This window comes from Dioscorea cayenensis, chromosome 14 (assembly GCF_009730915.1).
Source record: "Dioscorea cayenensis subsp. rotundata cultivar TDr96_F1 chromosome 14, TDr96_F1_v2_PseudoChromosome.rev07_lg8_w22 25.fasta, whole genome shotgun sequence".
Taxonomy (NCBI): domain Eukaryota; kingdom Viridiplantae; phylum Streptophyta; class Magnoliopsida; order Dioscoreales; family Dioscoreaceae; genus Dioscorea; species Dioscorea cayenensis.
In genome coordinates, this window is record NC_052484.1 from 18,888,173 (window position 1) to 18,900,209 (window position 12,037).

The following is a 12,037-nucleotide window of genomic DNA, read 5'->3' on the forward strand; positions in this document are numbered from 1 at the left end:
ATGTGTCATTTTTTATAATGAATTGTATTTTTTTTATTTTATTGAAGGAAATGTAAGATTGGGAAAAAAAAATAAAGGTAAAATTATTTCACTTTTGCTTTAATCATTTTCTTTTTCTTTTGCTGATTTTAAGGAATGGATTCAATTATGCACTTTGTAGAGAATTTATGCCAATTTCTCACTTTACATTAATGCATTTTCTTTTTTGTTTTTCTCATTATCAAATGCAAGAAAACAAAACAAGAATTTTCTTTTTAATTGGATAACATCTTCACAGTTATTATTTTACTTTCACTTTACCAATATTTTTTTTTAATATTTCAAAATAGAGATGGGTGGAGAATGATTTTTTTTTCACAAATATGACAAACATTATTGATGACGGGCTGAAAATTAAATATTCAGTACCCTTATCTAATAATGTGGGTGTAGATTATAAGTCCACACCAATAATTAAAGACCTATTATTATTACTATATTTAGAAAATATGAACTTTGAACTTTTTAAATATTTCACACAAATATTTTCCGACAAAAAAAGCATGATATCACTTTGTTTGCACCTACTAATAATGCACAATTTAATTTATATAGAAAATGTTCGAATATATGAAAACCAAATATTTGTCTAAAACCATATTTGAAGAAGCACATAGATATAATTCTTGGGCTATAGGCATGAATTATCTTAGCTACTTTTTAATTTTTTATTTAAATATTTTTTTAATAGTAATTTTGTAAAAATTGACTCAAAGCGAACATGTCCTATGTGTTTTTTATGTGCTTGGCTTTAAAATGAATAAATATCATATTCTTATAAATACAATACATTAGGTAATATACCATTAGTTTAAATTAAATAATATTTTAATATAATCCATATAATCAACAGGCTGTGATTCTTTTTTTCCGGTACAAATTTCACTAAAATCTATATTTTTGTGATATTTAATTATTCAAATAATTAAATTTCACTAAATACATGTGTCTACATACAACCGGGTTCGGGCCTCGGGCAGACCGATTTCGGCCCGGCCCATGAATTTCAAAACACTTGACCGTTGTGAATTTAAAAGAAGAACTCTTCCCAAAAGCATCAGCAATGGCGGCCAGAGAAGGCCATGAAACTCCATTAGAGAAGCCACCAATGAGATCCGAAGAAGAGAAGAAGGATGAGAGCATGCTAAGCCCTGGGTTCCGGTCAGCGGCGGCCATGGCTGGCTGGGACGAGGAGGCTCTACTCTTGGCCAGCCTCATTGTAGAAGACACACCTCTCAGAGAGTCTCGCCAAAAGAAACGCCCTGGATTCCTTTCCAAAACCCCAAGCTCCACCAATTCAATCAGGTTGTTCTTGAGAAAAGAGTAAAAGATCCAATTTTGATTTGAGAGATCTTGATTGATGTCTTGTTTGAGTTTGTTTAGGAAACGGAGGCCGCGGAGGCAGAGTCCCGGTTCACTGCCGGCTGTTGTTCTTTGTCTTGATGATGAGAAGAATGATGTTCAAGAAGGTCTTCTTTGTTTTGCTTTTATATATTTTTTTCAGATTAAAGAATGAATTACAGGAAAAGAAAAGGCAAGAAAATTTTTATGTTTTTGGAATAGGTTTGTTTGATTGGATTTTGGTTTTTGTGTAGGTGATGGAGTGAAGAGAAGAGAAGAAGGAGATGGTGGTGTTGATGAGGAGAAGAATGGAGGAGAAGAGGTTTCGGCCGAGAAGGTTTCGGAGAATGGATTTCCTTGCATTGATAGACTAAGGGAAGAGCTTTCTTGTGCGGTGAGGAGCTCTTCTTTTCGGGTTCTTGTCTTGATGATGATGATAATGTTTAGGAAGTTGCTGATTTTTTATTTCTGTTGTTTTTGAGTAGTTGAACTTTTTTTGGTTTGATTTGGAATTTTGCAGATATGTTTGGAGGTTTGTTTTGAGCCAAGCACTACTCCCTGTGGCCACAGGTTAGATCTAAGATTAATGTGGTAATTCTAATTCAATTCTGAAGTTCAGCATGATGCGTTTATACATTTGATCATTTGATTCATTTTTCCAGTTGATATTTGTCAGCACAGGTTAAACATATGATTGAAATTCTGTTCAATTCATCAGCTTTGTTAGGTTTCTGATTTGAAGGTTTTACATGAAAAATTAGAAATTAGAATTTGTGTTTTAATTTCTGCAATTTGATATTTGCTCAAGTTCTTCTATATCTTGCAATTTGATTCGTAGTTATAAATTATGACAGTTTCTGCATAAAATGCTTGAAATCATCTGCTTCTAAATGTGGGAAAAGATGTCCAAAATGCAGGCAACTTATCAGGTTAGCAAACAATAATATCAACAGCTTCAATCATTTGAACTTGTTCTCAGAAATACAAAATAAATAATACGAAAAACTATCCCTTAGTGTAAATGTGCTTATAATTTTGCAGCAGCACAAGGTCTTACACAGTGAACACAGTGCTTTGGAACACAATTCAGCTTCTATTTCCCGACGAAATCAAGGCAAGAACAAAGTGCATCAATACATCATCATCACCTAAAACAAGCCCGGAAAGACGAAATAGAAACACAATCACTAGCAGTGCAAGGACCACCATTAGCCAAGCTCCGAGAGCGATAGCAAGAGATAATAATAACGGCAGTAATCGACGAAGAAGAGCAATGCCGAGCCAATCGGAGGATGCAGCATTGGCCTTGAGGTTACAAAGAGAAGAATTTATGGAAGCATTCAGAGAAAATGACAATGAACAACAACAACAACAACAACATCAGCCTAGAAATGCATCTGTGTACACTGCTAGAAACAACTTGAGAGCAATGGCATCAAGAGCTGTTAATTTTCGGAGAAGAGGCCGTTTTCCTTACATCATAGACTAGTTTTTTTTTTTTTATTATTCTTATGAATGCTACTTGCATTTCCAATCATTTTGTTCATTTTATAATTATGCATTGTTCTAAGTTGTCATTGATTAACATTTTGAAGAATTCTCCTCCAAACTTGAATTTTTTTTGTTTTTGTTTTTTTTTTCAGTAAAAGATTTTTCTTCAACAATAAAAACAAGAAAGATTGTGAAATTCAAATGTCAGAAGATAGAGATCTTAACCAAAACACAAGTTTTTAACATTCAAATTCTGAGTTTATTGATTTATACATGAATTTATTTAAAATAAAATAGTATTTCTGAAGAAAAAACTACATACAAAATAAATAAAGTGTTAAATATTAGTTAAAAAATTCTTTAAAAAAAATTCCTTTTTTTTCAAAAAAAAAAAAAGAAAAGAAAAGTAAAAAAACACAACCAGTGATGTCATGTGAGAAAAGAAAGAAAAGCACCTCCTTTTTCATCTCCATCTCCAGAACAAAGCATCCCTTCTCCTCATCTTCTCCATCTCCAATAACCAAATCAAAGAGTTCATTGATTCCAATCCATCCGAGCTTCCATCCATGGCCGAGTGAGTCCTCTTTCTCTCTTCTTCTTCTTCTTTTTCGTAGATCTATCATCTGAATCCTTAAATCTCGTCACAGCTCATCAGATCTGGACGACAAGGACGCCGGCGCTGGACCCTCATCCACTGCTCGGATCCGTGCTCCATCAACCACAAGCATCCACGTCACAGCTCTGGATGGCCTGGTTAACGTCAACTCACTCTTCACGATCGCCGTCTTCGTCGGCCTCTCGCTCACCACACCAGGCCAGAGAAGCCTGGAAGGGATCTCCGCCTGCGACGCCGGCCCCGACGTGATCCGCAACCTGCTGGTCTTCGAAGTGGTGGCCTTCAGCTTCTTCCTTTTCTCCAGCCTGATTGCGCAAGGACTGAAGCTGGCGATCAATCTATTGAACAGCAACGACATTGATGATGCTTTTAGGGCACACATCAACGCTAGGGTTTTGAGATTGGGGATGCTGGGATCAGCGGTGGGATCGGTGATGGGATGCTTGTTCTTGTTGCTATCGATGGTGAACGTGGTGCAAGTGAGGTTGGGGATGTTGTCGTGCGGCAGCAAGGCGGCGGTCCGGGCGGTGGCGGCGCTGGTGACGCTCGTCACCACCGCACTTGTTGTTTATATTTCCACTGTTTTCTATGCCTTCACTCACTGATAAGTAATAACTAGTAATTTTTTTTTTACCTCTTCGTTTTTTTTTTTTTCACTTACTTTTGCCAATTATTATTATTATTATTATTGTGATGATTTAATAATAATTTATATTATTATTATTATAATTATTTTTTTATTTTTTTATTTTTAGAGTTGAGAGGTGGGAGTTGAGATTATTATTATTATTATTTTTTTGAGAGTTGAGATTATTATTATTATTATTATTATTATTATTATATGTGGTTTTTATCTAATCTGCCATAGTTGATGTGTGATTTTTGATCTGTCCTAGGTGATTATTTTTTTTTTCTTAGTCTGAGAGCTGGTTGATTGAGGATAAGATGTAAAAATATCAAAATATGATCTTTTTACTTTGTGTTTTTTATTCTTTCAGCCCCTTTAATATAAAGTCTATTTTTTTTTTTTCTCATATTTGTATATTTTTGTTCTTTTAGTTCTTTTATTTGATGGATATAATTTTTTGGTCTCCTAATTGATGAAAATATGAAAATAAAAAGCGCCAAGTTTACGGACAAGATCAAAAAAATGGATTTTATATTATAGAGTTTAAAAAGACAAAAAACACACAATAGAAAGATTATTTTAATATTTAAACTATTTTTTTAATAAAAAATTTTACCTTAATAAAAATTTATTTATATGTACCTTTATTTATGTGCGTGTATATATATTATTTTAAATTTTCTCGATTTATAAATCAAAATAGATAGAATTTTATCCTCGAAATTATGATAATCTATAATAATTGTGTGTTTTGATTATAATTATGTATTTCAATTGTTTTAATAAAAAAATACAATATTAAAAATGTAAGTGCTTGTTCCACCGATATCTTGATTTTTGGAAATAAAATATATGTTTTATCAATTTGATTTTATAACCGTTTTTTGAAATTTTAGTTGCTTGCTTTTAACTTAAGTATATAAATTTTTACAATAAACTTGTGATATTTAGAATATCATTATTTGAGAATGGCTCAAGCAAAACAGAGGCGGTAGAGATCTTGCCAGGCCCGGCCCCAACTCCCACTCTGGCCCATTGTCATCCCTAGTTATGTGGATGTTTTCATTTAAGTGATGATTATTTATTTATTTATTTATTTGTTAAATTCGGGGTATATAAATTTAGTTTGCATAATGTTATGTGTGTGGACCATGTGATGTCAAGGAATTTCTTCAAGATCTGAGTTGGAATGGAATAATTATGATTTAATTGATATTAATTTAATTTAAATTTTATTTTTAATCTGTAATTATTAATGTTAATATCTTACCAAGAAAATATTTTTTGTGATGATTTTTGAATTTTTAATCTGGTAATTCCACATTTCCAACTCAACTAAACTTCACTTGACATCATATTAATTTTCAGAAATTAAGTGAGTTTGTTTTGTAATTTAGTAATAACGTTATCATTGTTGGTGTTTCTTTCTGCGTATTTTTGAATTATTTTCATTGTTATTTCGACATAGTATTTGTGACATATATAATATTTTAAAAATAAAATTATTTTATTGAAACGTCATAATAATAATATAATAGTAATTTTGTAAAAGCAAAGCTCCATCAAATAACAAATTATATTCAATAGACACTTAAAATTGGTGTGTTTTTGGAGATGTTCATGGCAATGATATTTGAAACACTTGTAAGAGCACATTTTGTTTCTTTGAGCCTTTCATTAAAAAGTTTTTCATTGCTAGATCTGATCCACTTGACTAAATCAATGAAAATCTATATATATAATTTAGGATATCTTTAGATTACTGTTCTCTATGAACGCTTTTTTATAGTTGTTAGATTATTATTTAACAATTATTCTTGTAAGAGCATATTTTGTTTCTTTGTTTGAAGGCTTTTAGAGCTCTCATTAAAGTGTTTTTCATTGCTAGATCTCATCCACTTAACCAAACCAATGAATATATATATATATAGGGACATCCTTAGATTACTGTTCTCTGGAAACGTCTTTTTTATACTTGGTTGGATTATTATCTAACAATTATTGGTTTATATAAGTATTATATTTTTTTATTGTTCATGATACTGTACGATATTGTAGAACGTGTTTTGTACTGTTTATGATGATCATAGCCATCAGATTTTCATCCAATAGCTACTGTGAATGTCCATAGATTACCGACACTCATATAAATATATATATACATATATAAAATATATACCACTCTGCCACAAAACAAAGTTTTTCATGTCTTGATACGATTCACTTAATTAAACCGAAATCTTAACTATTAAATAGAAAGTTGTAATTTATTATTTGTAACCTCCGGCGAACCATCCGTTGTAGTCTAGTTGGTTAGGATACTCGGCTCTCACCCGAGAGACCCGGGTTCGAGTCCCGGCAACGGAATTATTTTTTTTTCCATTATTTCAAATTCATGCTAATTTTTTTTTTTAATATTTTAAAAAACTTTTTTACTTATTTTTGAAGGAAAGTTGAAACACTTGCAGTTATAAATGCTCTTCAGTACTCAGCTATACTTTAATGTTTCTTTGTAGGCCTAATTAGCTGTTATATCCTCTTTCCAATATAAATAAATATTTATATAAACTTTAAATTCAAAAGCCAACGACCATTTTGAGTCCATTAAGCGTCAGTCGCTGCGTAAGGGTGTTGCCTGCCCGAGTGTCGGCAGTGACTCTCCGAGTTCGATCCCCATGCTTACGCAGGTGAGAAGCACGGGTTCGGTGAGTAGCGTTGCCCTCACTGCGTGTTCGTTCTTGGGTTACGCTGACATTGCGCTTTCTAAAAACTTTAAATTTAAAAAAATTAAAAAAATTTATTTATTATTTATTCATTTATTTTAATCCAACCAAAATGTCAAAAATTGCTTGCCAAATATAAAAGAAAAAACATTGATGTTCCTTGTTGAATAACAAGACAAATAAATCACTGATCCTTGCTATGCACCGAACCTTCCAACCTCTCCAATAATTCTCATATATATAATATAAAGTAGTGTTTTATTGGATGCAAGTCATATATATATATATATATATGATAAAAGATGACAGATGGCACAGCTCAATCATCTTGTCAGCTCTAGCCAGTCCAATCCATGCACCAAACTATCCTTTATTTAATTCATCACCTCTATTAATTATTGTCCCTCAATCATCATATTACCACAAAAGCATGGGATATCACTGTGTGGATTTAGTCCTCTCATTACTTGATATTACCTTAAAAATATTATATCATATATATATATAATACATATTAAGGGTACTAAGTATTTTGTTCTTATTAGATGTGTGACAGTAGGAAAAGAATCAGAATATCATCAACAGGTCTGTATATTGTATTTATACACCCATGCAAATGTCTACAATTGCATGTAATACATATATATATATATGAGAAAAAATAATCTAAAAACGTTATCACAGTCATTAGATCATCATCCAATGGTTGTTTGGCTATATAAACACCGTACAAATTTTAATGTTTATAAACACTGTACAGTACTGTAAAACGCATTTTGATAACATTTAAAATGATCGTAGCCTTTAAATTACCATCCAACGATCATCCAACGATTACAGTGAACGTCTCGAGATTACTCAATATATATATATAATATTAGTAGGGGAAGAAAAAAAGGGTAGTCAATGATAAGAGGGACCAATATTTAATTGAAAATGCTCAGCCTTGTGATTACCTTGACATGTTTGTTGGGCATGAAAAATCTCACAGTGATGTTAAAGCACCAGAGTGGAACCCTAAAAGCAAGACAAGCACATGCTGCCACTCAGCTTTTTAACAAATCTAATTTCACAAACATAATAATAATAATAATTGAGTACAATTAAACCAAAAACTATGCAATTTGTTATATGTAAGAAAAAGGAAAGAAAGATGGTGTACCTGATGATGATAAGACTAATTTCTGAATGGAATAAATTCCTCTGTTCAAAAAGTGATTACCTTTAATTTTCAGCAGAAAAAAAAAGTTTGAATTGCATTTTAATTTCTTTAGAACAAAGCTTGAGATTCTTCAAGGGCCATATCAAAGGCAGGTATCACATCTTTATCTCATAAAACCAATAGAACAGACACAAGGTGTGATCTCTCCAAAGGTACTTTGGAACCACCATTAGCAGCAAACATTAGTGCATTAAAAGAACAAGTGGTTCATCTTCATTACAATGTCTGACATAGCAAATGAATTCAATTCTGACAAAAGAAATCAAGAAATCATCTTTGGATATGTATAATATACTGATCATTGCAAGAAGAGACAAAATTGAAATTCATGAGAAGTAGATATCATACCTTATGGAGTTGGTGTTGTGTCTCTCTCTTGAGAATTTTCAGCTTTGCCTGAATAGAACTTGCAGAAATGAAAGTAAAAGCTTGTAGAATATTGGTACTGACAACAACAAAGGTTAAATGATTGGTTGAAGGAAAGTAGTACATAAGTAGTAAGAGTGCATATCGAATCCGCATTTTAATCTCACAAGAAAAATGTTGAGTAAGAAAAGCAAAGGAACCTGGTTCTTGTACTGAAAGAAAAGTTAGTTATAACCAACAAGCAAGATTTTTTTTCATCTCATTCATGCCAATTTTGATTGAGTAGAAGGAAATGCATTTCTGTCTCAGTACAAACAAAGCATTACAAAGCTCTTGATCAAAGATTAATATAAAAACAACAACAACAAAAATGTAGATTCGGATAAGAATAATTTCAATGACAAAGTGATTCTAGACCCAAGGAACAAAATGTCTGCAGCTCATCCCCTTCAATTGTAATGTTAAAAAGGGAAATGTATCAATGTGTATCTACAAAAAGAATTTAGCCTCACTCCCAAGCTCATCTATTTAATTACAAAAAAGAAGAAGAAAAAAAAAGGCAACAAAAACAAAGACTGAAAAATTGAAGAGGAATCAATTATATAACCAATTTTACCTAGATCATCTTTTAAATTCTACATTTTCCGATATGATGAATCGGCTCTATATCCCTTGTTTCAGCTACCATGGAAGTTGCCGGGTGTTGGAATCAGTAAAAACACGAAGTACCCAATCCCGAAGCCCCGTGTCATGAACCTCGCAGAACCGGGTGGACCAATCCGGTGGCTCCACAGCTTTAGTCCCCAACCCGGGGGCTCGATCCTTTGAACCCACATTCTCCTCATCCTGCCAATCAGCAACATACGTTGCAACCCTCCGATAAAACTTCTCCTTGAATACCTCCCAAACCTGATACTTATAGTGGTTGATCACCATAGTCCCTCTATCAACATCCACAAATGTTTTACCCTCTTTCAAATGGAAATGGTGAACAATAGTGATCAGAGAAGGATTCAAGGCTTCTGGACGAATGATGGACTTGTGACGCTCTGGTGCACCCATCCTACAAGTATAACCCACGGTGACACCATCCTTAGGTGCATTCTTTAGCCCTGATGGCCCGAAACTATGGCATGCTGTCCGCAGCTCCCCTACTGATAGTCTGCTAGAGTAGTTATGCAGCACATCATGCAGAGTCATATCCGCTGGGAAGAACAAGAACTCATCAACATCAATGAATCCAACCCACTCGCATGAATCCCTGGCATGGACAGCGCAATGAGCAAAGCCTGCCTCTTGTGTCTTCACCCATGGCCACAGACGATGAGTGATATTATAATTTGGCGACCCGCTCATGGATTCAATCACCTGCTTAATGTTATCATCGCTGTTATTATCATAGATGAACCACTTCTCGACACCAATTTGCGCATGGTAAATGATCCACTCCTTGAGGAACTTTGCCTGGTTGCGCAACATGGTGCAAACACACATTTTATACTCCTTTCTCCAGCCTCGACCAAGGATCTCTGGATGAGCAATGGATGGGAGAGTGAACCCACCACGGCCCTTGACATTGACAGACACCAAGGGTGGTTTCTTAGCAGTATGCAAGCGATTGAGGACACTGAGAGGAGTCTTGCATCGAATGATTTCTTGAGCAACAGACACAGCATTGGTCGAGAGCAAATATTTTTGCTTGGAGAAGTCCCAACCAAAGACACATCCATATCGTGAAGGATCAGATAAACGAGCAGGGCGAAGATTCAAACCCTTGGCAAAAACCAGGGTAGTATTGTCAGTGTCAAGTAAGGAAGCATAACTAAGATGGTCCCAAGGTTGAGGATGAATTGCAGGAACTTGAACAGGAGAATTAGATATAGAGATGGAGAAGCCACGCGGAGGCACCGGGCAACGGACAATCAAGTCCGAGAATGAAATGGGATGAAGCTGGAGGTTGGACTGATGTGAAGAAGGAGGAAAGTAGAGGCAACGTAGATTGTTTTCCTGATTGGAAACAGGAGAGGGATGCTCAAGGAAGAGAAGGACTTCGTCAGGAAAGGCAATAGCTTGCTTTATATGGAGAGGAGTATCGGAGAATTGCGGGAAGACAGGGCCATCAACAGAGATGGCACTGAGTGCCGGAGTCTGCCATGTTGAAGCTAGCACCGGCCTGAATGACACTGTTTGGCAAACAGAACAGAAACACAAACGTAGTTAGAGAATTGCACAAGCAGAGAAGAATTCAAGCATTTATAAAGGGAAACACACAGAAATGAGACAACTTGGCAATACTAAACAGGAAAAATGGAAGATCTGCAAGGCAAAATAATGATTAAAAAAAAGGAAAATATAAATTAAATCCAACAATACATTCCTCTTGACTTGCTTGTTCATCCATCCTGGTTTCTAAATTGATTCAACCAGAGAAAAGAAATCAATTTCCAATCTTGTGTTCTTTTCTTGTCCTTTCTTTTCCTCAATGATCCGAACCAAGCCATGAGGAATTAATTAACAAAACTGCTGAGAAAAAACACCGAATTCTATGCGCAGAAGGCAGTAAATGAATTCAGGTTCACGAATAATATATATAGATCTCAACGGTTTCAGCAATCCTAATAATCAAACAAACCACCAGAACAACCATGAGAAAGAAAAAACCGATCTTTTTTTCCCCAAATTCTTCCAAAAAAATGATAAAACGCTATTGAATTGATTCCAAAAGAAACCTCAACCAAAAAAAAAAAAACAGATCTCAAAACCCACAAAAAATCAAAAGAAACAAGAAAGCACAAAATTCAGACACAAAAATCGAAACTTTAACAAGCAAAAGGGATAAAATGAAAAAACCAGTACCACCGAAGAGGCGGAAGGTGGAGAAAGTAAGGAAGGAGGCGATGACACAACAAAGAAAGACAGGAAGAGCGCAACGCCAAAGTCCCGATCTAAAGCATCGGTTAGGGGGGTTCCAACGCCTCCGGTCCTTCATGGGCGGCAGCGACAACTAGTGATGCTCCCCCGGATCAAGCGCAGGGGCAATGGCGACAACAAGGACCATTCAGGAGAAGGAGAAGAAGGAGGAGAAGATGAGTATAAATATAGATAGGAATGGTGAAGGGTGAGAGAGAGAGAGAGAGAGAGAGAGAGAGAGAGAGAGAGAGAGAGAGAAAGGGCCGGCTGTGTCGGCTCTCTTCTCTCGTCTTCTCCAACGCTGTGGGCGGTTTAGATTGGAGAAGAAAAACACACACACATACACACAAACACTTGGATTTTGACGAGTCATAGAGAAGAGGAGGATGATCTTTTATTATTATTATTGCTTTTTTTATTAATTTATTATATTATATTATATTATATTATATTATATTATATATTAATTTGTCTTTGATTAGGTGTTGGTCTTAACTCTTAAGTTTTAATTTTTTTTTTAATTAACGTTATTTCTAAATTCCTTTGAATATAACAAGGAACAAGAGCAAAATTGTATTTAAGTCGGGTACTTATAGTCTAGTAGTATTCGGTATAATGTATTTGACTAGAGTCTAGAATTTGTTTTTTTTTATTTTATTTTTATTTTTATTTTTATTTTATTTTGTCAAAAATAAATAAAT

General features: G+C 34.3%; 3 protein-coding genes and 1 non-coding gene across 5 annotated transcripts; 3 read left to right on the forward strand and 1 right to left on the reverse strand.

Annotated features, from left to right (window-relative positions):
• The first annotated feature begins 1,112 nt into the window (after positions 1-1,112).
• LOC120275533 (putative E3 ubiquitin-protein ligase RING1b) lies at positions 1,113-3,030 on the forward strand. Of its 2 annotated transcripts, none has more exons than XM_039282151.1 (6): positions 1,113-1,344; positions 1,423-1,508; positions 1,635-1,774; positions 1,901-1,950; positions 2,235-2,309; positions 2,425-3,030. In XM_039282151.1, the coding sequence occupies exons 1-6, from the start codon at positions 1,148-1,150 to the stop codon at positions 2,867-2,869; spliced, it is 993 nt and encodes a 330-aa protein (XP_039138085.1). In that variant the 5' UTR covers positions 1,113-1,147; the 3' UTR covers positions 2,870-3,030. The 2 variants fall into 2 exon arrangements, with proteins under 2 accessions (XP_039138085.1, XP_039138084.1); XM_039282150.1 differs by having other exon boundaries at positions 2,422-3,028.
• A 296-nt stretch (positions 3,031-3,326) lies between these two features.
• Positions 3,327-4,120, forward strand: LOC120275534. Its single transcript, XM_039282152.1, has 2 exons — positions 3,327-3,445; positions 3,519-4,120. Exons 1-2 carry the CDS (start codon positions 3,438-3,440, stop codon positions 4,090-4,092), a joined length of 582 nt encoding a protein of 193 aa, XP_039138086.1. The 5' UTR covers positions 3,327-3,437; the 3' UTR covers positions 4,093-4,120.
• Positions 4,121-6,409: 2,289 nt separating this feature from the next.
• Positions 6,410-6,482, forward strand: TRNAE-CUC. The gene has a single exon. It is a non-coding gene; the product is annotated as a tRNA-Glu (tRNA).
• A 2,306-nt stretch (positions 6,483-8,788) lies between these two features.
• On the reverse strand, positions 8,789-11,671 carry LOC120275532 (glycosyltransferase family 92 protein Os08g0121900-like). Its single transcript, XM_039282149.1, has 2 exons — positions 11,283-11,671; positions 8,789-10,609 (listed from the first exon to the last, which is right to left on the reverse strand). The coding sequence occupies exons 1-2, from the start codon at positions 11,413-11,415 to the stop codon at positions 9,108-9,110; spliced, it is 1,635 nt and encodes a 544-aa protein (XP_039138083.1). The 5' UTR covers positions 11,416-11,671; the 3' UTR covers positions 8,789-9,107.
• Between the last annotated feature and the right edge of the window lie 366 nt (positions 11,672-12,037).

What these genes read in the sequence shown, in the direction of transcription:
- LOC120275533 (XM_039282150.1), top strand. Translation starts at nt 1,148, where the DNA reads ATGAGATCCGAAGAAGAGAAGAAGGATGAGAGCATGCTAAGCCCTGGG. An exon ending in AGCTCCACCAATTCAATCAG is followed by an intron (nt 1,345 to 1,422) that starts GTTGTTCTTGAG and finishes GAGTTTGTTTAG; the next exon opens with GAAACGGAGGCCGCGGAGGC. An exon ending in AAATGCAGGCAACTTATCAG is followed by an intron (nt 2,310 to 2,421) that starts GTTAGCAAACAA and finishes ATAATTTTGCAG; the next exon opens with CAGCACAAGGTCTTACACAG.
- LOC120275532 (XM_039282149.1), bottom strand. Translation starts at nt 11,415, where the DNA reads ATGAAGGACCGGAGGCGTTGGAACCCCCCTAACCGATGCTTTAGATCG. An exon ending in CACCTTCCGCCTCTTCGGTG is followed by an intron (nt 10,610 to 11,282) that starts GTACTGGTTTTT and finishes TTTGCCAAACAG; the next exon opens with TGTCATTCAGGCCGGTGCTA.